Source organism: Cygnus atratus, chromosome Z (assembly GCF_013377495.2).
Source record: "Cygnus atratus isolate AKBS03 ecotype Queensland, Australia chromosome Z, CAtr_DNAZoo_HiC_assembly, whole genome shotgun sequence".
Classification (NCBI taxonomy): Eukaryota; Metazoa; Chordata; class Aves; order Anseriformes; family Anatidae; genus Cygnus; species Cygnus atratus.
This window is the reverse complement of record NC_066396.1, coordinates 63,030,414-63,056,347: the sequence shown is the minus strand read 5'-3', so window position 1 is coordinate 63,056,347 and position 25,934 is coordinate 63,030,414. Positions and strand designations below refer to the sequence as shown.

Sequence of the window (25,934 nt, the reverse complement as noted above, 5' to 3'; positions counted from 1 at the left end):
TGCCATAGCATGTTAATAAAGTACCACTGAACACATGCTGTATATCAAGGCATGACTGTCACTGGGCCTTCTTACAGGGCTGACAATCCCAATCCCTAGCTATTTTTTTCTTTGTCTTGTGTGCTCTGCCAGAACTGCATAGTTTTCTATTAAAAGTCTACAGCTCTTCACATCCTGTATTTGATACTGGAACATGTAAATGAAGAAGGAATATTAGTCCTTTATGAAAACTACACATTATGAAAGGCACTCCCTGAAGAATGCTGCTGTTTTGAGAAACAGGCATGTAGATATTTTGGTTTTGCTACATTTGTTATTTTTTATGTAGAAAAACACATTTTCAGATGTGTGTTGTAATTTCAGTAAAAAACATCTTGGCTGATTTTGACTGAACTTTTTTTTGGTACATTTTTAGAGGAAAAAAATAGACAATTACATTGGAGATAATGAGGGAGACTGTGTTTTTCTTCAAGGTAACTGTTCTAAGCTCAAGTTGGAAAAGGAGAAGAGCCACAGAAACTGCATCTTTTTGAATCAATTCTATTTTGAATTGCTTTTCCAAATATCCTAGCTTTTAAGCCAGTATGAATAGATTTAAGATGGATCTCCAAAGGTGCCTTTTTCCTGCTATGTTTGATAAGACTGCTACTTGTGATTTACTAAGCCACCTTACATTAGATTTAAGTATAGTTTTGTGTTGTGGATGTGGAATGTAACTACTAAAACAGCATTGGAAATCTTTGCTTTTTTTTTTTCTGGTGGAAATGCAATTAGAACACGGCAGTTTGGTTTTTTTTCTGAGTGACTGAAAAATGCCTGTTCTAAATGTGAGGACAGTCAGCTCTGACTAAAACAATTTGTGCTTTGCTGAAGAGAAAAGACAATGAAAGGGGCTCTGGTGTCAGGATTGGCGTCAATGCCGTACCAGTGGGGAGGTAGCTGGCATGGTAGCTGTGCCACTGCTTGCATGCAGCATGACTGGACATGGTGTCTTGCATTCTGCCTCTGTTCCCTATTTTGCAAGCGAGCAGAATAACATCTGCAAATCTCTGCCTCAAAACTTCAGGGTGAGAATCAGTTACAGATGCACCGCATGCTCCTTCCACCTGAGGGTCGTACCCCAGTGCCGCAGGGAAGCAAATGCATGGATCCAGGGGGATACTGGGTCCCTGCAGTCTCCTGGCCCCACCAAGCCCTGAGTAGGGAGGGCGCTTTCAGGCAGTCAACCCTACTGCCCCTGGTGCTGGATGCAATGCCCACTGGTGACAGGCAGCTGCCTGCAAGCAGAAGCCATGGTCAGGGGAGTGATGTGCTGCGCTCCCAGTCACAGCAGCACTGGCAGAGCCACCAGAACTCCTGGAGCAAAGCCACAAGGAGGGTTTCAGCTGTGGGAGGGTTTCTGAGTTCCTCTGTCAGTGCTGATTCATTTAAGTGCTGCTTACGGTATTTTTTTTTTCTCCCTGGTGTAAATTGACTTTTTCCTGTGATGTTTGAAATGGTAAATGTAGGACTGCACATCTATACCGTACAGCATATAAACCATACTGGTGGGAGGATTATGCATAGAAGGCAGAAGGAAAGGAGAACTGGAAAAAGTCTCAGAGAAATGGGAGGAGGAGTGGTCTGCCCTGGGCTGTTATGCAGCCAAATGTTTCCAAAAAGGGAAGCTCATTCTTTGGCTCAGAGCAAACCTCAGCAACCCCAAGACTCCTGTTCCTGAGCTACCAAGTCAGTACATTGCTGTTAACTGTTGTTTCCACCTCTGTGAAACCATTCCACCTCTGTAAGACCATCTCTTCAGGCTGCTCCAGGAGACACCAGTTGCTTTGCCGGTAAGAAGCCCAAACTTGCAGGCAATATCCTACCATGGAGCTCCCAGGCAATGTTTCAGGGCAAAAGTCCCCAGGTCATTCATGTTTTGATGCTGTTCTCCTTCAGCAGCTATTTCAAATGAAAACTGTTCCTGCAAAGTGTTACTGTCTGCCCACACCACTGCATGCTGCCACTGCATACTGCGTTACTGGTGCCGTACCCAACCTCGATTTCTGAAACCTTTACCTTTTGCGTAGCCCGATGGGTGCCTGTAGCCAACCTTTCTGGTGGACTTACCAGGATTCTGGGTGTGCTGCCCAGCTCAGGGGAAAACTGCCTGGCTATTGAGAACCTGCCAGGGTGTTACAGACTCCAGCCAGATGAAGCTCCTGTCACTCATTTTGGGCTGTACCCTCTGCTGACTGCTGTTCGTCTGTGCCTCTTGCAGGTGTTTGCATTCCTGCTACCTGCAAAGTTCCCAGAGCATTTAATTCCCTGTGTTAAAAGGGTATGCAGGGGTACTGTGGCAAAAGGAGGAAATTTGTATCCTGCACTAAAAATGATGATGGAATGCGTGTGTCACCCAGCTGTGACCTGCCCCTGTTTCACTCTTGTGGATGCGACTGATGGAGAAACTAGCTGGGTCACCCCACCCCACCTCCGGTATGGTAAAAGAGTTGTGAGCATGCTGCTGGGTGAACAGCACTGCACGACACGCCAGATATATGGAATTAAGCCTGAAGCTGAATTACCTCTCTCCGGGAGAATCTGGAGCGCTGTTGCCATGACTATAGCGTTTGCAGACTCCCGCCTGCATCAGAGCACGCTGCAGTCGGCAGCCTCTGCACCACCTCCTCCCTCTGGAGGTCCCAGATGTCACGCCACCACCACCTGTCCCCTCTGTATGTCCTGACCTGGCAAAAGTGAGAGGCTGGGACGGATCCTGGGGATCCTGAGCATCGCAAAGGGCTCCTGCCACTGCAGCACGGGACAGGGGGGCTACAGAGACCCCCCCAGTTTGACCCACCTCTTACTGGGTGGCTCACATGAGGGACACCTTACTTGGTGCCCAGGTGCTGAAAAGCACAGGAAGCACATTGGAAAGTTGCTGTGCTGCATCCCTTCTGCCCCAGTGGGTTAGGTGCTTGAAGAGCTCTGAAAGCTCTGCAGCAACCTCTGTGTCTTGCTATCTGCAGCTGTTATGCAGGGACAGAGATCCTTATGTCGCCACCTGTGTTTTATTTGCCAAGACTTATCAAGTGGAATAAGCCATCTGCTGCTTTTTCTCTCTTAAAAGTCCATTCGTATTGCAAAATTTCTGGCACACATCTCAGATGCTTCCCAATCTACTTGGCATGTGGCAAACATGAAACCTGACTGTCACGTCACCCCGCCCTGCACTCATCCCATAGAGAAAGGGCAGGGTAAAACTAGAAGCTCTTCTTCTCAGCAAATTGTCATTCTGATTTGGCATAACCACTAGAATGGGAAAAAAATCTCACTGAGATAGAGCTCACCCTTCCCACACCTTCTCCTCATTTTTCAGTGCTGGGGATGGTTTGCCTGAGCTCCCTGGCTGACAGCCAGAGTTTGGGGTACCTAAGGAAAGGACTGTGGCTGTGTACTCAAGGTACTAGTGGCTTAAATCCAAAAAGTCTATAACTCCTAAATGAACCAAGGCCATCTGCGGAGAACATGTTTAATAAGCTCAGCGCTGTTAGTGTTAAAAAGCAAGCAAGCAGCTCCAATCTGCTCCAAGTGCGTCTTCCGAGGCATGTTTGCAAGAAGCCCTAGTAAAATGTGTTTTAGTAACCTAATCTGCAGAAGAAAAAAAAAATAAAAAAAATTGATGCTCATATGCTGGAGGAATAGAACATGCAGCCTAGATGTGCAGGGAACTAGTTACAGGGCAGACCGGCTCAGAAATGCAAAAGTCCTGGCTAAGGGATTGGACTAGATGACCCTCAGAGGTCCCTTCCAACCTCAACCATTCTGGCATGCTGCTGAGGGTCCTGAGGGTTTAGGTCAGGCAGGTTGGGTGTCTGGGGCTGGCCGTGGCCAGCAGCAGCTCCGAGAGAAGAACCACCCTGGAAATGTCACTGCTCCTTCCCAGCAGAAAACCACTAGACTGACAGGCACAGGAGACACCCCTGCACAAGAGAACTGAGAAAGTCAATGGGTGAGCCCTAAGTCACAAAAAAACCCACTGCCTCCTAACGTAGAGCAAAGCCGGGCTCGGAAACAGCTTTCTGACTGTCCCTTTCTGACAGTCCCATGCCCTCTGCTTCTCCTGCAGCAAGCTGGAGCCTGCAGTCAGAGGCAGATGCACGGAAAAGTCACTATTCGTGGTCTAATAAGGAAGCAACTCACAGGGCTGAGAGGCTGCAGGCTTGCATCTGACCAGCTGTTGGCGTACACGGCCCGAAGGCAGAAAACGAGAGCAGAAACCCACTCCTGCATGCACCCACAGGGCCAGAGACTGTTGCGGGCTGGTGGCCCTTGCCACCATCCTCGTCCAAGCTGCAAGCTGCTGCTGCGGACTGCTGGTGGCAGCTGGGGATGGCTAAAAGGCAGGGGCACCACCGGCACTTGCAGCCAAGGCCCAGGGCTGGCATTACAGCAGCGTGCTCATGGTGCTCCCGGCCACCCCGCAGCTCCTGCAGAAACCACCACATGCCTGTGTCGCAACTGTGGCCGTTGCCTAGTGCTCGTGCTGTTTTGTTGTCCCTCATTGCTTTCGGTAAAGGCAGCATTTCTCTGGCTTACCCCCTCTGCTGACATCTACTTGTGGGGAAGTATCTTTACCGCAGAGATGATTGCTTCCAACGCTTGGGACTCCCCAGAGCCTGCCTCAGGTCCCTTCTTTTTCTGGATGTATTCTGGGGAATCAGTGGAGGGGGCTGCTCTGATGCATGGGAGCTGAGTATGCATATTGCCAAATGCCACCTCTAGCCTGGTAGGTTTCATGGTGGGTGAAATGTCTGTTCTATATTTAGAAAGCAGAGGATGTTATGTATTTTCTATTCCACCCACTGTAGAAATCTCGTGAGTTTATTAACTACAGTTCTGTGTGTCTTCACTGGCACTGTCAGGCCTGTCCTTGCCTTGGCCTGTGTGCAAAGGAGGGAAAAGAACAGGAGGACAATATGGATGGGGTAAAGGAGGGCAGCGCAGAGATGGTGAGCAGCCTCCTCTGGGGTTTCACTTGTGTAACATACCAGAAAAGGTACAGCCTGTGGGACACAAGAGGCCTTTGGTGTCACAAGGGCACGACCCAGATTTTAACAGAGCAAAGGCTTAGTCTCACCAGTCGTCTGTATGTGAAGCCACTGTGCATGCCCAGTGTTGCTCTGGTGGAGGATCCCACCACAGCAGAGCACAATCTGCTCCTGGCCTAGCAGCATGAGCATCACAGGCTCTGTCTAATAATGGCATGGTTAGAAAACAGCAGGTTAATTTTTAACCCATTTGCTATCTACAGCTTAGTCAACTGATGACTTGAAACAACCATGTTGATGAATATGAGAATATTTTGTAAGTGGCAAATGTTGCTTTGGGAGATAATTTCTTTTTGGCAGTTGCTTTTGTTACATTTAACTTCTGCTGTGTTAAATTTACAGGTTTTACTGCTTCAGATCTATTATGCAGCCTACCGCAGCCTCTCCCAAAAAGCCAGAATACTGTCATTGGAGAGGCAACATATGGTCATGCACAGGCTAGCTGGAGTGTATGAATGGATGCACGAATTCAGACGTGCATGTCATTCACAATGCATGCTAGGAGGACACAATCACACAGTCACAGCATGGCAGAGGCTGGCGGGGACCTCTGGGGGTGCCCAGCACCACATCCAGGGGGCTTTTGGAGGTCCCCCAGCAGGGAGACCCCACAGCCTCTGGGCAGCCTGTGCCTGTGCCTGGTCACCTGCACAGCAAAGCGACACTCCTGGTGTTCAAAGGGAGCCTCCTGTGCCCAGTTAGTGCCCAGTATCTCTTGTCCTGCCACTGGGCACCACTGAAGAGAGCACCGCATCTCCTTTGCACCTCCCAAGTCTTTTCTCCAGGCTGCATAGTCCCAGCTCCTTCAGCCTCTCCTCACAGGTTGCCAGCAGAGGAAGAAAATTGAGTTTGCCTTCTTAGAGGGAAATTCTGTTTTGTCAAGCTCGGCAAATACTGACCTAAAGCTAGGTGCACATCTGCCACCAATTTTAACAGCAGAGATGTCTGAATCCCTGGAAACTGCAACTTCTGTAAATGTACTTTCAGCCACTTGAATTAGCACCAGAGACCATGGAGAGAGAGGAGAGGAAATATTTCAGCAGACGCATCAGCAGGCTGTTAAAAAGCACGCATATGAGGACATCTGCAAGCTTGCCTTGTTTGCACCTTTCAGAAATACCCACATCATGTGGAACAGCACCTGTCCCCTGTAGTATATTTCCATCACTAAACCACTGTGCATATTTTAGGGAAGTTAACCTACAAACCATCTCCATTATATACACATACATGCATATGTGCATATATATAGTTCAATAGCACAGAAAATTGGCATGATCTATACAAGTTTTTTTATGAATTAGAACTAAACGGACTATCATTTTCTTATTTGTCTCTCTGATTTCTCAATACGACCACAGAAAATCAGTGAGACAAATACTGGAATGGTTTTCAAGGAGATGCTGGAAGTAAAATCTCCGCTCAGATGAATTCTCTGGAAACAAAGTGATATCCTTACTCTCCTGGGCACACAGGCAGAGATGCTCATTTCTCTGTTGAAATGAGGTACCTGGGGACCAGACCTCTCCTTCTCAGCTTGTGTCCACCCACAATAGCCCTCGCTCCAGCCTGGGGACACAGGCTTGCACCCCCTGGCCAGCTCACACAGCATGGGCATCTCCTGCCACCAGAGAGGGTCCTGTACCTGCTTCCCAATCTAACCCTCGGCCAGGCTGGTGTAAGGACTGGGCACCAGCAGAGGCAGGACATGAGCTACACACTGCATGCAGAGGTGTAATTGCGAAATGCAAAAATGCATCACGGAGATAGATGTGTGTTAGCTCAGGGCCTAGCAGAAGTATAGCCATACTGGTGGTGCCCCCTGTGTCGTGATGAAAAGCAAGATCAAAAATTTGCAGAAATTTCCAGGTTAATACAGATGCGTTGCTTTTAGTGTCTAAGCTAAGAGCTGAGGTGCGGGTTAGGTTTTTCTTAGGTGTATTCCTTTGCACTGCCTGATGTGAGGAGAAGGGAACCTACAGTTCTGCGCTCATCCTCCTCTGCCCTTTGGGACATAGAGAAAGAACTGAATGGACAACGTGAAATAATACAGGGCTTTGTAACAGGCACTCTGGCTGGAAACTGAATGTGAGTCCCAAAATGGTTTCAATGGGAGTTTGTGCAAACTCTGTACAAAAAAAAAAAAAAATGGTCCAGACCTATCACTCCATCAAGCATTGTGTGGTGCCCTGTGTTTTTCCTCACACTATTGGAGCCAGGGCTGTGGATAAAACAGTAAAATGTCCGCCAGAGTGGCATGAGCTAGTGGGGCAGGAGGGCAGAGCCATGCCGAGCTGCACACCAGGCAGGCAGCCCATTAATGCCACCGCCATGAGGCGAGGAGCCCCTCCTGCTGCCTCCCACCCGGACGCTGCCCTGAGGTGAGCGCCCCGCCATGGCGGCCCCGCTTGGTCCGTCCTCCTCCACCCGCAGCCTTTTCGAAATCGGGCGGTGTTTGGGGGAAGGATGCAGCAGCACCCGCCACCCACGGGGCTAGCAGACCCTCTGGAAGCCCGGCGTGTCGATGCGCGTAGCTCGGACCCCGAGGAGCCACCACCCCCGACGCCCCTTTTCTCCCGGCCGCGCCTCCCCGCTCCCCGCAGCTCCCCTCCCCTCCCCTCACGGCCCTGCCCCGCCCGCCGCCATTCGGGGCAGCCCGCCCGCCCGCCGCGCTGGAGCGGCGGCGTAGTCCCGCCCCCTCCCCTTCTCCATTGGCTGGCGGGCGCCCGCGCCTCTCTCTCATTGGCTGCGGCGGCCTGGCTCCCCCCCCTCCTCCCGGGCTGCGCCGCGCCCGCGGGCAGACCCGCGGCTGGCGGTCGGGCTGTCATGGTGGGCCGGCGGGGGGCGGCGGGCGCTGCCCTGTGAGGCGGGCGGCGGCGCCGCGGGGAGGTAACGGCGGCCCCGGGGGCGCCTCACGAGGCTCGGCGGGGTCCGGTGGGGCCAGGCGGGGAGGGATCCTGGGCTTGGGCGGCGGCCGGGAGCCGGGGGGAGCCGGAGGTTGCAGGTCCCGCGTCTCCCCGCCGCCATTTCGGGGCGCATCGCGGGGGTCCCGCCGTGGGGGGGGGGGGGTAGGCGTTGGTGGTCGCGACTCGCCGGTCGTGACTCGGCCGTCGCGACTCGTCTGTGTGCTCCACAGGTCGTCGGCAGGCCGCTGGGGGCCGGCGCGGAGCCTTCCCCCCCCCCCCCCCCATGTCCCGTTCGAGAGGAGGCGGCGGGCGGCGGGCGTGCCGCCAGTAGGCTCCTTGGTCGCCGGGCTCGGAGCCGAGGGGCGCAGGCTAGATGGATCTGAAGACCGCCGTGTTCAACGCAGCTCGCGATGGCAAGCTGCGGCTCCTCTCCAAGCTGCTGGCGAGCAAAACGAGGGAGGAGGTGGCCGTGCTGGTGTCGGAGAAAACCAACGGGGCCACGCCGCTTCTGATGGCGGCCCGCTACGGTCACCTTGAGATGGTGGAGTACCTGCTGGAGCACTGTGCCGCGTCCATAGAGGTCGGCGGGTCGGTCAACTTCGATGGCGAGACCATCGAGGGAGCCCCGCCGTTGTGGGCAGCGTCGGCTGCCGGCCACCTGAAGGTGGTTCAGTGCCTGCTAGACCACGGTGCTTCTGTCAACAACACGACCCTGACGAACTCGACCCCGCTCCGAGCTGCCTGCTTCGACGGCCACCTGGAGATAGTGAAGTACCTGGTGGAGCACAAAGCAGACCTGGAGGTGTCGAACCGCCACGGGCATACGTGCTTGATGATTTCGTGCTACAAAGGCCACAAAGAAATTGCTCAGTATCTGCTTGAGAAAGGCGCTGATGTTAACAGAAAAAGTGTTAAAGGTAAGTTAATTGCTTTATTTTCAGGTAAGGTAAGTTAATTGTTATATTTTGTGGCAGAAAGGGGTAGAACTCCTCCTCCTCCTTTAGGAGGCTGTGAGGACCCAAAAATATTCTTCTAGTCTCATCATGTGGATGAGTAAGAGATGAAGTGTATTTAGCCATGTTTTTACTGTTTTTTTTAGCATACTTCCTTGTTAACACTGACTGTAACTTCTTTCTAAATTGATTAATTTTAAGCTTCAAATTCTTAAAAAGTCATACGAACATGGGAAAAGCTAATAAACTTTTGCTGTGTAAACATTTGTATGTTTGTGTTGTAATACAGTCCAATATATGAGCATATATTCTTGTTTTTGTGCTGTTTCTTAAAACAAACAAGCTGTATTTAAAACTGGCTTATGCCACTAAGACTATAATGGGGAAAGACGCATAAAAAAGAAAAAATATTTTCTACTTTGGAAATGAATAACTACTTTGCTCTTCACCCATCTCTCCCTTCAAATTCTTGAATCCTTTTGGGCCCTTCTTCTTCCGCGTCAAAACAAAAACATGTATTAGGATTAAAGAAATGAGGCTTCAGGTGACTATGACTACAACAGAAGGACTTCCAGGGTTGCACAGATCACGAAGGACATGTCCCTGACCCTGTTTTGCAATTATACTGTCAAAGTGACAATTTCTCTCACTTTGTTGTGATTGTAATTATGTGGGCTCCTTGGTTTAACCACTTTTTTTTTTTTTTTTAACATCTTGGACTCTTATGTGAATGTGATACTGGCCTAAAAAACATGCCAAGTATTTCAGGTTACAGTTAATTTTTAACTCACTGAGGCAGGATTGTGTTTCAGCAGTTTATTTTTTTTATATATGTTACTAATCTGTTAATACACCTTACTGTAGCATAATACTTTGTCTGTTTAAGGCTAAATTATATGTGTAACAGGATAATATACAGTTAATTTATGTCAAAATTTACTTTGTGTCTAGATTATTATATGATACTGTTAAATGCCAAATGTGAGGGTGATCTCTTTGGAAAAGCTGCTCAGCTAAGTATGCTTTCTTTCAGCAAATCATCAGATATGCGGGGTTAATGTAAAGCAAGATAAACTACCGATTTGTCATAGAGGTGGGCAGAGCAAAATAAATCTTCCTTTGTAAGGATTTAAGTTTGCTTATGAATCATCATGGATTTGTGATAGGACAAAAATGTCATTTTTCTAGACACGGTTCGTGGAATAACAAGCTAAGCATAAAATGTGCATCCTTTTTTAAATATATTCCTTCATATGATAGGTATGGCTAGAACAGAGCTGTTAAGTGTCTGATGTAACAGGAAAAAAAAATCTGTGGCTCTTTTTTCCTTTCATTTTGTGTCAGTAGAGTAGGCTTTAATTTACTTGTCCTTCTTATTTACTTTTCTACAGCATTAATTTTTTTTTGCTTCTTTGCTTAAACACTGAAAGGCAGCTGTGCTTTCCTAAGGATTTTCTTATTGCTCTCAGTTTCTTTATTATCTTAATTCCTTCCTCTCTATGCTTCTTTTAGTTTCTGGTGTGACTCACATTTTGAGCACATAACCAAAAGTTCCCAAGGTATAATCGATCCTTACTGATTAAAAATAAAGGAGTTGGATTGGATATGTTTTAGATCATTAAAATTCATTTTATATTTTGAACTGCAGAATGCACAAATGGATGTGTGTAAATAATACCTATTGGTCAGGTATGGTCTGCCTTTTTGTGTTTGGAAATCCTCTCTCACGTGACAGGAGCGTACTGTCTGATCGCTGAACTTTATTAATAAGCAGTGACAAGGTAGAGGAAGAGAGAAAGTAACTAGTGTAAAACCTGAAAGTGAATGTCAGCTGCGGAAAGACGAAGAACTGAGCCAAACTGGGTAGCCTTAAATTTTACAGCGGTATGGGTGTTGTGGTGGCTGAGGCTCAACAGCTCACCTTCTGAACTTTGGTTTGCAAAAAATGCTCAGTAGCTGTTAGTTTCAAAATGAGTATTTCCATCAGGATTTATTCTACATTATCATATTCCACCTCAAAGTCTCTGTGTTATTTTCATTTTTTGCTTCTTCCAGCTGTTCGTTAAAGAACAGACAAAGCATAGGGGTGGTGTAGTAGGGAGGTAAAGAGAACTTGAGTGGTCTGCTTTTGAGTAGGAAAACTTGTTGCAGTCCCTGTATCTGAACTTTAGACAGGCTCTTTCCTGGGCCATTCACGGGGGAAAGCCTTTTTCTGTGAAAGAAGTAAAAGTTTTACATAGTAGAAATTTTTCAGCAATTAGAATTACAAAGTTCTTCATAGGAACAAAGCTATGCAGCTTTCGTAGAGGTAGGTTTGGAAAAGTGCTGTTGTGGGAGATAATTACAGATTGTTCTCCAGTTATTCTCAAAACCAGGAAAGAGTTTGAGCCATCCATTGTGTTTTTTACACCGGAATTTGATATTGTAAGATAGGATTTTATTCACATTTTCAAAACTGGGAAATGCTAGGGCTGGGAAAGATATAAAGATGTTTATGTTACTAGTTCCAGGGAAACTTCAAAATACATTCAGATGAAAAAATAGGTATGGTCAAAGATTACTAAAAATCTGGATGACTGCTGAGGCAGGGTGTAAAAGATCGGTTGAAAAATCTAGTGAAATTGTAATTCTAAAATATGGATAAAATCCTGCAACAGTGGTTAGGACTACTGAAATTCAGAACGCAAAGGCTCTTGAAGGAGAGTTGGGGAAGTGCGAAAGTACATCTAGGCTGTGATTAGGGCTTTCGTAAAGACTTCAGAGTCTGAGTCAGATAACAGGCTACAGTGAGGTGAGTTGTAGGTCTGGCGCTGTCTCTCAGGAGTTGGTGTGGAAGAAGGCGGTAGCAGGTTGTTTGGGGTATGTAAGTGCAGTACTGGGAAAAATGGGCCGTAGTTCGGTATTTAAAATATGAGCATTTTGTCAGCTTTGATCTGCTTTTGTGCAGATCTGACTCTCACAGTTGCCCGAAAGTTCTGTGAAGAATGTAGGCAACAAAAATGAAAACAAAAGATTAAGAAAAAAAAATAGGTTACACGAACCACACAAGCGAGGGGGGGGAAAGTCATAAGTGGGTTAAGAAGGGTAGTTTTTTCCTATTAGCACTGTGGGAAATAACAAATATATCTGCAGGTATCTTTTATTTTTCTTATTTTTTGTAAAAGCAAAAACAGCCAAAGCAACACTTCCCAAGTGAGTTAATTCAGCTTAATCTTCCTAATTCAGAGGCTTCTCAGAGATGTTATTCCTGTTTGGAGAAGCCATAAACTAAAAATAACAAATCTTAACAAGTTTTAATGGTATAAAATAATGTCTAAAACAGCTAACTATTATTAAAAAATTAAAAAAAACCTTGTACATCCTAAAGTTCTTAAAGCTCTTAAGTTGCTCTTAAAAGGAGGAACAACACGACTAATAAATACTACAGTAGCAGAAACCTGAGGTTTTTCTCCCGAGGAGGTGGAACCCTAGAGGTGACCCTCCTGGGTGAGGAGAGAACCTTCTGCGTTTTGCCTGCGTGCGGTTTTCTGTTCGCCTGCATGGCAAATCTTGCCAGCAATCTGTAAGTTCAGTGCTGGCTTACCGTGTTAGGAAAAGTCCTCTGGATTGCTCAGTACAGAGTTTCACTGATGTTTCTGTGCACAGTCGTCTTGACGCCAGCAGGTCAGCACAGGGAGAAAAATGCTTACTGTTGTAATTCAGGTGGTAGCAGTCTTGGCCATGTCTTCAGACTACAGATTTGGGCTCTCTTGATGATATACATGGGGTTGTGTTTGTCAGAACTGGATTTTATATTTAAATCAAAGTATTTTGTAATTGCCCCCCAAAATTATTTTGCTTGCAGACTATTTTGAAGAGATCCTGTGTTTTTTGTCTGGAGTCAGAAGTACATAGGTCTTGCATTATGAATGTTGACTATGCACGTTTTGATAATCTGCATTATTCTTTATCCTCCTCTTCCAGGCCTGCTGCAATAATGTAGATTTGTTCCTTTCTTTTCTGCAGTTAACAAGTTGAATAATAGATAAGGTACACAAGCACCGATAGCCTGGATGGTCTTAATGGCACGGGGAATAAGGACTCTGGGAAAAGAGTATCTACTTGAAAGGGAGGTGTTTTTTTTTTCTGAACATGGCTTGTAACTCTTTCCGTTGCTCAGCTGTTTGGAATGTGGTCTCTGTCTTCAGCATCATATTCCTGTATTTAACGGATGGGCTTCGCTAACCTAGTCCCCCTCCTGTTGTTAGCAGACGCGTCTGCTAGCCAAAAGACTAGTTTTTCACCCTCCAAAGTATTAGAAAATGCTGTAAGAACTGCTGGACGAGGCATTCCTTTAGGATCCTCTTGAGATCTGCACAGGAATGCTCAGTCAAAAGCACAGTTTCTTTGTCATTTATGGTCCTCCATACTACCATACCGTAGCAGTTGGAGGAAAGCATGCCTTCTGAAAATGCAAAATAACACTGCAATTCAAAATCTTGTTAAGTTATACTACATATAGCACATATTAGCATATATAGCGTATATTAGAATAGCTTTATAACATAGCATGAAGGATGAGGCTTGTTCGCTTTGCTTGCTCAGTTTGGGAACTACAGAAGCGTACGGACCTCAGTCACTGCAGGTAGTTTATCAAGGTTATACACGCAGCGGTGCTGTGACAAGGGCTACTGCTGTTTCCATGTTATTGTTCGTGTGGAAGACTGGAAAGCATAATGCTCAAGCCTCTTGAGAAGGAGAAAATCTTTTACAGAATTAGGCTAAGAAATACAGGGATTAGGTAGATTCCCACTTTTTGCTGTACGATCAGAGTGGTTTAGTACGCATTAAAAATAATTAATTTTCCCTTGCAGTAAACATTAAGGAGTCTGACAGGTTCGTTCTCTTCTGAGTTTTTCTTTTGTCTTGTATACTTGCCAAGATTCATTTTTTGGGGAAACAAAAGCTAAGCAAGGATCTCTTTTACTCATGGGGGAAAAGAAAAAAAAAAAAGCCTTGTTCTAAAAGTGTCCTGTGCCTTTTTTTTCGTTATTATTTTGGTTGTTTTTTTTTCCTTTTTTTGGTTAATATTGCATGAGACAGTGCACTGAATTTTGTGGATATTTTGTGTGTGATGGTATGTGAAATAACTTCAGTAAAAATGTCTGTAAATAAAATAAGATTAAATAAGGAAAGGGTTTAAACAAAAATCTTTTTTATTTCAACTAAAAAGGAGATTATGTTGAAATTAAACGGTTAAAAATGAACTTTGTGTTCTTAATCTTAATAATACAAGTTATCCTGAAATAATTTTGTGAGCAAGGGGAGCAATTATTCTTTTACAGAACATGGAAAGTAGATTAAAGCTTGTTGAGGTTAGCAGTGCTTTGCAATTTTTACTTGATTTCTTCATAAAGGGAAGACATACCTTTAGCTTTTCTTTGTTATGCTTACTGAGTGTAAAGATGTATAAGGGATTTCTTGTGCACTGTCCATGTTTGTATGTATGTATCAATACATATTAAAAAAACAAAAGTACAGCTGCTGAAGGATTTAATTGCTTCCAGTACTGTGTTGAAAATCAGTGTTACATGAACAGCTTCACTTTTAAAAGAGTGATTAATTTTATCTGCAAGGCTGCTAAAATAGATGTATCTGACTAGTTTTACACACTGGTCAGTCACTCAAATCAAATCTTTTTTCTCTTCTATTTGATGTTGAACAGCTCAGTGTTTATTTTCAGGAACAGATCCCGGATATGAAATCAGACTGATAATAAATTTTACTACCCAGAAATCTGATCAGGCATTATTTATTTATTTATTAAATAAGGAAGTAATATTATATATATTAAAAACATAATAAAGAAGTGGAGGTACTTGATGTTGTTTGCAAATCAAGTCAAATCACTTTGTGTAATTGCTGTTTTTTTTCTTTCTTTGCTGTGTCACAAGCTACCAGTCTGTTTCGGGAATTACTTGTTTTGAAACAGAAAGACACAACCTCGCTGTAAATTTGAGTCCCCACCCCAATTAGCTTTTTGTAATACTGGAAAATTAGGTAATTAAATCTAGGATACATAGTAGTGATTGTGTAATGTTCATAATACTTTTAAAGAAGGACTATAACAAAAGAATGAAATGTGCAGCTTTGGTGTCAACTGACCGTAACTTTTTCCCTTATCTGTTCTTGCAACATTTGGGAGAGCTGAAGGTGATGGTTATTCCCTTTTCATTTTGTTGCTCTTCTTAATTAGAGCAAGTTATTAGGTAATGTGAATAGTGATTTTTTTTTAATGCAGATAGAAACAGCTTGTAAACAGCATTAGCAATGCAGTATCCTGGCATTCAATTCCTAGCAGAGAAGTACCATGCCTACTGTAACATTGCCAGTCCAATTTCATTCCTATGCAAGAACGATGCTGATTATTAAGCAGCATGAAAGGCTCAATCTTCTATATGTGATCAAATTCCCACAGATTATTTCAGAATGGAAAATAGTTTAACAAAATATAATTCTTTTTTGAGTTATTCATGCACAATTAAAAAGCAACAAACAACAATAAAGAAAACCCACAACAAAGCCACATAACAAAGATGTTGGTCAAATTCAAGTTATTTGTCCGTTAGGAAAATGCTTATCAGAGAATGACTTTCAAACAACTTTCTTACTTTCAATCTTTTTCCTTTTCAATACAGCAGTAGATACATTACAAAAGTTAGACCGATTGGCTTCTGAAATGCATAGATAATGTTTAGCCACTGTTTATTCCTGTAACTGTAAACCAGATAGTGTTTCTGAAATGGATGAAATTTTTAAATTCATAATAATGGTTAATTTATTTGAACTGTTCAACTCCTGGGCAGTATCTGGAACATAGAAGTAATATCTTTAAGGCCACTGCAACATCTCTCAAGTACTGCAGTGTTTCCTTCCTACTGCTGTATTTACACCATCCAGTCAAAGTAAGTGAGGTGCAGCGGCTAAAAATTAGTGATGTTCCTCCTTTTTCAGTCTTCACATTGTTAGAAATAGTTCTGGTCTCCAAGGGCTACTGCAGTGTAAGTAGCTAGAAAAAATTACCCTAATTCTGGTAACGCTGTCAGTAACTACTGTTTAAGTCAATTGTAATGCTAAGAAATTAATTTATTTTTTTTAATGAAGGACAGTCCGATTGGAAAGAGTAATGAAGTTCTTGGGGTTCTAGGCATACTCCCACATGTCCTGCAAGGCTGCGCTGTAAGTTAGTGACATACTAAGTTGTTGGATTGGACCTGAATTTACCCAGACAGTGGCTAAGCTTAATGTGTGTGGGTTTTTGCAGTATTAATGTGTCATAGCATATAAGCCTGGCAACTGGTAAGAGTTTTAAGAGTTTATATGGTGATGGATCTGCAATGTGTGGTATGAATAGCTACCATGGATTCAATTGTCAAAGCCAGCAAAGTGTATTAATAGTCGAAGCAATTGTAAGAACTCCAGTGATGCTCTGGCATTTTGCCTGATCTGTCTTTAACATACTTCTGTGTTACAACTTTTTTTAATTTCCTAAAAATGTTGACCTGAAGGTAGAAAATGGGTGCCAATTTCAGTGTTCTGGAGCTCTGCTGTGAAGGATGGGATGTGGACTTGAACAGACCTTGAAACGGCCGTATTAGCTGGTGGCTCAGCCGGCACCCAGACCTGTCTGGCTTTGCTGCCATCACAAAGCTCAGAAGTGCCGACAACCCAGGGAGCAGCAGTTTGGGTGCTGTAGTTGTGTTTTATCTGGATTTCCCCAGCACAGCAAGAATAATTGCATAACGTGTGTATTTTGGCAAGTTCCTCTTGTGTGTTTGTCTGCTTGTGACCTCATTCCATCTTGGGAATTTAAAGGTCTCATGCCTGTCAATATTGAGGTATAGAGGTACAGAGAGAGGGGATTACATTTGGTAAACTACATGTGCCAAACTTTTAATCTATCTGAATTTGGAAAAAATCTGTTCTTGTGGTTGAAATCTTTATTAGTCTTGGTAGAGGCTGTAGTGTGAGCAAACCAGTACTGACTTAACACTCTCCATTACTGACAATAATTGCCTAAGGTATTAACATTTGAAAATCACTTGTCGCTGTATGACCTGAATTTAGTTTCACGAGTCTTGATCTAGTAGATAATTTCAGGTGCCACTTTGTGTTGGGTGTCATCCTCTGTTTACTTTTTAAGAAGTGATAGTAAAATAATTGGCAGCTATTGCAAAATTTATCAGGAAAATAATATTTCCAAGTTAAGTTCACTGTATGAAATAATTTGATATTTTCCTTTGTTTGTTGGGTTTTTTGTTTGTTTTGTTTGGAACTTGCACTTAATACTGGTTGGTTGATAAAATATGTCTGTAGTTGTCTTTCTGCTATAACTGCAAAAAAACTATTTAATTTCAGCTTTTGAAAATAGCAATTTGCACATCTTTTGTCTGTGTTTGATTAGTGTGGCAGGTAAAGTATCTGGTGTGTTTGAATCAAGACTGTCTTGAATAGCTACTGTTCCTCCTTTTCACTGTTATAGTTGCTGCGAATGGGAGCAACAAAGGGGTCTTAAAATGTGCTGTTAGTCCTTCCTCAGATGATACACAAACCAGTCAGAGGAAGAAGCAGCAGACTGATTTACATGTAAAGCTTTGAGAAAGTTTTTGTGGATAGCAGAAGTATGTTTAGATTAAAGTGTTCTAATGGGTACACAGACCTTGGCCTCGGTTCCCCCACTAGGACCTCAGTCACACCCTCCTGCTTTTTACCTATCCGTCACTTGTCAAAAAAGTGTTCAATAAATATATTCTTGTCTTGGGGGCATATCAACAGATAAAAGCGGACTCCTACACAGTAAGCTCTAACTCAAAAGAAAGAACACAAGTTCACATTGTGAATCTAAAGTATCTGGTTCTGCTTGTGAATTTAGAGGACAATCATCGTGGTTTGAGCAGATACTTCTCAATTTTGCTTTTGTGGGATTTTTCTTCATACTTTATATCCTCTTACTGTGTCCAGTTAGGAAAAAAAAAAAAGGGGGGGGGGGCTACGAAGTCACAAACTAGAAAACTGGAAGTTGTTAACGTTATTTGTATAGATCTACAGGAGGTTCCTAGAATTGAAATGGGAAAGGAAGATAACTACTTCTGAATTGTATTTCGTAACTATGAATCTTTTTTCTTATATATAGAGACATACATGTACTGACTTCAAATGTTCTGTATTTGAATTTATTGTATTTAAGACAGCAGAAAGATGTGCTAGTAGAAAGCAAAATGGAGGTAAAACTCCATTTAGTTTGTCTACATACAGCGTTCAGCTCTTCAGACAGATTTCAGACATGCTTTTAATTTGTTTCATTGGCTGTGTAATAAGAAGAAGGAACTGCACATTGTAGAGATCAGATCCCAGGAAAAAAAAAAAAGGTATCTATGAAGGTAAACTAAGCTGTTGAGATTAGTAAGCTATGTATCTACAAATACAAACTTTCCCAAACATTGGCTGAAGATTTCAAGAATTTATTTCCTAACTTGCTATAGTTCTGTTGTAGATCTAGAAACAGCAAAGCTCACTGCAAATCACTGTCTTGTTGGCATAAAAAAGCCTGCCAAAAATGCAAATACGGAAGTTTTAGCAAACCTTCCTTTCAGTTTTTAAAGGCAAAAGCTGATGACTATAAATGGACAGACAGCCTTTGCATAAGGTCTCGTTTGAGAATATAGAAACTTGCTGGCAGTGTAACAGAAATGGATGGTCTGATAACCAGTTAACTAGGATTTTGCAGTGCTGATGATATAAGAAAAATTGATGGAGGGGGTGGTGGGTATTTACACAAGCCTTCTGTTAATTATTTCTTGTTGATTTAGTGGGAGGTTGAAAAGTTCATAAGCCCGAATCTGTAGTACATATAATATGTATAAACAACAAGGTGGGTTGCAATTATGTGGTTTAAGAACAACTAGTGGCGTGAGGCTTTATGTTGGGAGAGGACTGGGAGAGCTTGTCATCCATCTTCTTCTCTTCTTTTCCAGTGAAGTGCTCATATTTGAAACAGAGCAAAATTTTCATCTATTTGAATCATAATAGCTAAATATTTAACTGTTGTGCCTGATGTTTTCTTTCTAATTTGCTGTGTACGTGATTTTCAATGAAGTGGCTTTAGTGCTTGCAAGAAATCCCAACACAGTGTTAGTACTGGAGTGCCTTTAAATTAGAGAATATGCAATGACAGGCTTACGAAGAATAATCTGAATGTAAATAAGACACAAGATAGATGCCTGCATGTTGTGCTGAAGACATTTTTTTCTTCTTGTTGAGTTAGCCCAGCTTTAATTTTCATGCAGATCACATTTTTAATTATGTCTGGAGATACGGAGGAAGGAAATTTGATGAGGGGAGAAGGGAAAATACAACATGGAGATTAGCAAACTTAGGTTTCTGTTTCATATTTGAAAGCAGATTAAAAAAATCTCGTATGTAAGGGAGGATTCTGTTTTTACTCTTTTTTTTTTTTTTTTTTTTGGAATAATGAGACAAAAAGGATCTTAAGAGCTGTTTAAATCTTTCAGGCAATAATATCAAACATTTTTATCTGTTTAACTGCCTTGTAGCCTTGGTATTTTAGTTAAATGAAAAGTTAAAATATTTAAGATTAAGCCTTTCATAGTCTGTAGATGTCAAAGCATTTTTTTTTTAACTCTTAACGTGGCTGGATTTAGGCTATAATTTAATTGTTTGTGTAATTGATTTTTTTTCTCTTGCTAGGAAACACCGCATTACACGATTGTGCAGAATCTGGAAGTTTGGAGATAATGAAGATGCTTCTCAAGTATTGTGCTAAAATGGAAAAGGATGGTTATGGAATGACTCCCTTGCTGTCAGCTAGTGTGACAGGCCACACGAATATTGTGGACTTTCTGACCCAGCACGTACAGACCAGTAAGGCTGAATGCATAAATGCTCTGGAACTTCTAGGAGCAACGTTTGTGGACAAAAAGAGAGATCTGCTTGGTGCTTTGAAATACTGGAAGCGAGCTATGGAGATGAGATACAGTGACAGGACTAATATCCTGAGCAAACCTGTGCCACAAACACTAATTATGGCCTATGATTATGCTAAAGAGGTGAATAGCTCAGAAGAGCTAGAAAATCTTATTGCAGACCCTGACGAAATGAGAATGCAGGCACTATTGATTAGAGAACGTATTCTTGGCCCTTCTCACCCAGATACATCCTACTATATTAGGTACAGAGGTGCTGTCTATGCAGACTCTGGAAACTTTAAGCGTTGCATCAACTTATGGAAATACGCTTTGGACATGCAGCAGAACAATTTAGATCCGCTGAGCCCTATGACGGCCAGCAGTTTGCTGTCATTTGCTGAGCTTTTCTCCTTCATGCTGCAGGATAGGGCAAAAGGCCTACTGGGCACTACTGTTACATTTGATGATCTGATGGGCATACTGTGCAAAAGCGTTCTAGAAATAGAGCGGGCCATGAAACAAACCCAGTGTTCTCCTGATCCAATACAGTTGAACAAAGCCCTATCCATTATTTTGCATTTAATCTGCTTGTTGGAGAAAGTACCTTGCAGCTCAGAACAGGAGTATTTTAAGAAACAGACTATTTACAAGTTTCTTAAGCTTCAACCTAGAGGGAAAAATAACTTCAGTCCGCTTCACCTTGCTGTTGACAATAATACTACATGTGTGGGTCGCTACCCAGTTTGTAAATTCCCTTCTCTACAAGTTACTGCTATCCTGGTGGAATGTGGTGCTGATGTAAATGTCAGAGACTCTGATAACAACAGTCCGTTACACATTGCTGCACTGAACAACCATCCAGACATCATGAATATTCTCATCAAGTCAGGTTCACACTTCGATGCCACAAACTCACATAAACAAACTGCCAGCGATTTGCTGGATGAGAAGGAAATAGCAAAAAATTTAATCCAGCCCATAAATCATACTACTTTGCAGTGTCTGGCTGCTCGTGTTATAGCGAATCATAACATATACTACACAGGCCACATCCCTGAAAAACTAGAGGACTTTGTTTTGCTCCACAGATGATAGCATGGAGCCCCAGAATACTGTTTTTGAAGCACGATTTGGTGACTGTGTTTTCCTTGAGCACTGTTGTGGTACACCAGCGTTCCCTTAGCTTGCTCCATCTTGCTTTCATTGGCTAAAGTGTTGTTAGCATCAGATCTGCAGAGTTGGTTAACCAGTATTTAATATATGCCATATAATATATTTTGTGGGTTAATTAGAAATGTAATGCCATATTTAGACTCTTAAAATTGTCTGCCAAAGGCTTGTCTATTCTGGTCTTATTTGCCTGTTGGGTGTTTGGGACTGAGTTGAGTATTTTCCACTGATGTCTTTATACTATAACTGTTATGTGGATTTTATACAGTTGGAAGGTCATCTTTTTTTGGTTTTGCTTGAGCATTTCTACTCTACTCTATTCTTTTTCTATGGACTCATTGCTAAACTGTTGAAGTTGGATGGACTTGTTAACATTTGCAACTACCATAAGTGCTTTTATCTTCTCTATGCACTGGCTTAATCATGACTGTTGTGTGTGAGCATATTTCTATGCAGCAGTTGGCCAATTTTGACCTAAATGTCAGTTTCGTTTTGCAGTTTGTTTGGACCTCTTTTTGAGAATGCTGTCTTCATAGCATGACAAATTTTGGAGCTACTTACCAGTTCTCCAGACTTGGGTTTGACTTTTTTGAGTGCTGTTCCTGAGGTTGCTTTCCTCTTGATCCTCTGGAAATTTGTACTAAATTTGGGAGAAGAAAATCCCTTTTTCTCTTGGTAATCCACTTGAATTTTAAATCTGAAAATCGTTCTGTTGCATCGTGCAGTTAGGGGAAGAGTCCTCGCTATGTACAACTGACACCTTCCCCTTTGCACTAATGTCTTGCTTGTGCTGGTTATGTGACTAGATGTGACGTTTGCTCAAAGTTAAACCTCAAACTTAATGATACACTTTAATGAGAAGTAGATCAAACGTATGCTGTAGTTTAAATTTACAAATCAACTTTAGCTACAAAAGAAACTAAAGCATGTTGGTGGCATGATGCTTTTCAGTCCAGATCTAGACATCATCTAATATAATTATAACATAGTAAGTGGCTGTACGCCAGGGTATTGGAAGTTCTATAGAAGTGTCCCTTTTTCTTCATTTTTAAATATCTTTATAAATATTTGCATGGATTTTATGTCTCTACTGTGTCAGCTGTACTTAAAGAAAACCTGAAGTTCTGTTGTGTATATAGCTCCTGATTAAAGTACCTATTTTTATAATATTTGCACAACAGCTTAGCTTTTACAACAGAAAGGGCTCTTTTGACTTGATAAGAAATCTATAACTGAAGATCATAAACGTGAGTGCGATTCAGGTAATTCATACAATTCAGCACTTTACTGTTGATTAATAGCAGAATATATAATGGCACATTAGCCCTGCAACTGTCTTAAAGTCAAATTCAGTTCTGTTGAGTAGAATACAGTTTACTTGCAAGGTTAGTGGCCTAGCATATTGGATATTGTTGACTTGAGGTGTCATCTCAATGGTAGGTAGTAAGCGTATCTATGGGTTTCTTGCTCCAGAAATTCAGCAAGTTGGTTTAGGCTTTTGTCAGTTTTATATATTTAAAAGCCAAATTAATTAGATAAAGGTGAAGCTGTTATAGGAGGGCCATTTTCAATTTTTATTTCTAATTTGATGTTGGAACATTTTTGTCTTTTGTGAATTAGGTTGAGGAGGAATATATCTTGAGTGCATCTGAGAATTGTTTCTTGCTGTTCCTTGTTTTTTGGCTGTTTCAGGGTTCCTATTAGTGTTCCTATTAGTTTAGCTGTTCTTGAGGAACATACTGGGATGGTTTTAAACAAAGCTATGTTGAAAGTTCTGTTGCTGTATTGCCACTTTCAGACTGTATTTTGAAGCATCTTTCACATGTGTGTCCCATGCCATGTGTACATCGTAAGAAATTCTGAGAACAAGGAAATCCTGTTTCTCTTGCAAATAAGCAGCCATAAGTTTCTATTCAATTGGCTGGATTTTTCTGATTCCTTACAATTAAAACATGCCACCTATGTTGTCATTTGTAAGAACAGTAGTTTGATTTTTATATTCCTTATTTTCTAATTTCCTATGCTTCTCTATTACTTTGTAAGCAGGGGTAATTAAGAAATCATGCCACAGTAGAAATGGCCCACATTAAAGCAGTTCACAAAAATACTTCTCTTTCTATAGGTCAAAGAAAAAGGAATTTTTAGATCTTCAGAGCTTTATACTCTGGAGTCTGTTTGCTCCTTAGTGGTTTTAGTTTAAATTTCTATCTTTGTAACTGTCTAATATCCTGTTTAAAATTAGTTACTTGGACATTGAGTCCAGAAATACAACCTAAAAATTGTTAATTGTTAGCAAATCTTTGAGTGGAAAACATTTTCAGGAGAAAGCATATCACTATTAAAAATACATAAATCTAGTGAAAATTGTTAAGTCTCACGGGGAGGGCCTATTCTGTTAACTGTTTGCTTTTCTTCTAACAACTAACACATAATAGAAGTACTGATTTATTGCATGTAGTTCTGTCTAAGTATCTACCAGCATGCATCAATCTTGAGGTGTATCACATCCATTCAGAAGTTAATTTTTCACGGTATTGAGGCTGTTTCCTGAACTCTTAAGTGGCGGTTTTGTCAGATGCTCAGACTTAGGTCTCCAGGTGGATGAGTTCATGCATTTAATTCCATTTCCATAGCCCCGTATGCTTATGTTACTCTCTAACTTTTTACTTCATTTTAAAAGAAATCAGTACAGAGCCTGTGTTGGGTAATATGCTGGGGATTAGTTCAGGATTTGCTGTTCGGGAGGGTGGGTCAGGACAGCAGCCCCTGTCTGAGACGCCTCTGCCTCTGTGGCCAGTGCTAATGGGTAATAACAGATTTGCCCCCACAGGCCTTGTTTCAGCCCGGTGTTGTCTCCAGTTCAGTAGTAGATAACAGTTTCATGGACCAGATTTTTTTGTTTGTTTTATTTTAACTCTTGTTACTTGTTCAGAGGTGGCCGTTAAGATGTTTTCAGTGAAACATGCTGATGTTAAATACAGTGGTACTGCTAGCTGAACTCACTGTGGTCAGGACAAGGAACTAAAGAGCACTCAGAACACAAATAATCTTTGTCATATTTTTAACTTTCTTTTCTTTGTATTTGGGCTTTTCTGTGATGACACGCGCTTCTTCTGAGCTACCAACACACAAACACATTGAGAACACTGTGGAAAAAATTGTATGGCCTGCAGAGGTGAAACAGGTTTTAAAATTGATTAAACAGTTTACAAGTGTGGTTCCCTAAATACAATGATACCTCCTTGCTTGTTGAGACCTCTTAAGGTGCATTTGGGGATTGGAAGGAGGGTATGGGGATAAAAATACTAATTTTTTTGTCCAATCATCTTGGACTTTGACTGAAATACTTCAGCCAGGTAGATGAAGAGTACTCTAATAAAAAATAAATGCTGTTCCTACCAAATCCTAGAGTTCTCTTCCTGTTTTTTTTTATCACTTACTCTGGTAACAAGGTTCGAGTTGCCTGCTGTATCTGTTCTGTTTGTTAAGTGTGGGGTAATGGCACTTTCTGAAATGGAAGGCAACAGTGTGGTTCGTTTTCCATATATACTTCACAGCAGTCCCTGGATATGAAGTAATTTTGTACATTTCTGTAGTTCTCAAACAGTTCTCTTTTAACAAATGTTTTGCAACTGGTTAAAATTAAACTCTTTCCATCTTTACCAAACACTAAATAAAAAAAAAATCACTTTAAAAAAAAGGAATAGGATGCCATAGCAAAATCCTTACAAATGTATTTAAAAATTGATAAAAACCTTTCTAGGAAAAACGTGCCTCTCCTCACTTTTATATCAACTGCCAGGTGGTAGTGGCAAGATATAACTACTGTTGAAAGAGCTTCCTCAAGCTTTGAAATATACAGAGTGAAATGCATGCTATGCTCTAAAATGTTCACAAATATGACTACATAGAATTAACACTAATTTCAATCTTCTGTGACTGCAATAAAGTCAAGTGGTATTTAATGTTTCAAAGTAATTTTGAGGAAATTAATGGGAGACCTACTAGACTGTCCTTATTGTTGAACCCTCAGTGAGGGCAGAATGAAGAGTTACTGTTCGTTTGGTTTTAACTAATTTTGTTTGTGTTCCATTCTACCACAAATCTACCACAAATTTCCTGTGCAGGGCTAGCTCCATGTATGGAAATGTTGCAGTTAATTTTCTACGTTAAGTAATTTAGCTTTAACAGTAATGTTAAAAAGGAGTAACAACCATATTTCTCTGCTCATACTCCCTTTAGGCTCCAAATGCAGATTATATTAAAATGTTTTTGGAGAACACCTGTCTGAGTCTATACATCTGTTTTCTTTAGGGTTACTCAATACTGGTTGATAAGCCTTTTTGCATTGAGTATGAATAATTAAATGTCAATGCTGCAGCTTTAGACTTCAGTTGTCACATCATCAGGAATTATACCTAAAGCAAAATTCAATGTTTAATTCTCTTTCTTACTGTGAAATGGTGATCCACCCAAACCTTGAAGTTCTGGTAATTGGTAGTGGTGAGGAAAAGGCTTAAATTGAATGACACATAATTTCTGTATATCTGTAGAAATTATCTAAGCCAGTTGCTAGAAAGTGCAGTTAGTCATGCTATTAACTCCATGAAAATGGTAGTGTTAGCTTATAGCATATGAGTAACTTGCCAGACTTTGTTATAAATGAACAACAGACACACTTTTTCAAGAAAGTTGAACAAATTGATTTTATTCAAGCTTGTGAAGTGTCTTCCCTATTGCTTGCACCATTTAAAAAAAAAAAGTAGAGAAATTGTGTTCTCAGCCGTGGAGTACTCTATGAGAAGATCCTTATTAAGAGGAAATAAAGAATGGACGACTTTGAAGAGCATT

The 25,934-nt window shown here is 41.9% G+C and overlaps 1 protein-coding gene across 2 annotated transcripts; it reads left to right on the top strand.

Moving 5' to 3' along the window:
* Positions 1-7,877: 7,877 nt before the first annotated feature.
* On the top strand, positions 7,878-25,061 carry FEM1C (fem-1 homolog C). 2 transcript variants are annotated; one of them, XM_035562582.2, is made up of 3 exons: positions 7,878-7,979; positions 8,227-8,913; positions 19,696-25,061. In XM_035562582.2, exons 2-3 carry the CDS (start codon positions 8,370-8,372, stop codon positions 21,003-21,005), a joined length of 1,854 nt encoding a protein of 617 aa, XP_035418475.1. In that variant the 5' UTR covers positions 7,878-7,979; positions 8,227-8,369; the 3' UTR covers positions 21,006-25,061. The 2 variants fall into 2 exon arrangements, with proteins under 2 accessions (XP_035418475.1, XP_050572108.1); XM_050716151.1 differs by having other exon boundaries at positions 7,890-7,919.
* The last annotated feature ends 873 nt before the right edge of the window (positions 25,062-25,934 follow it).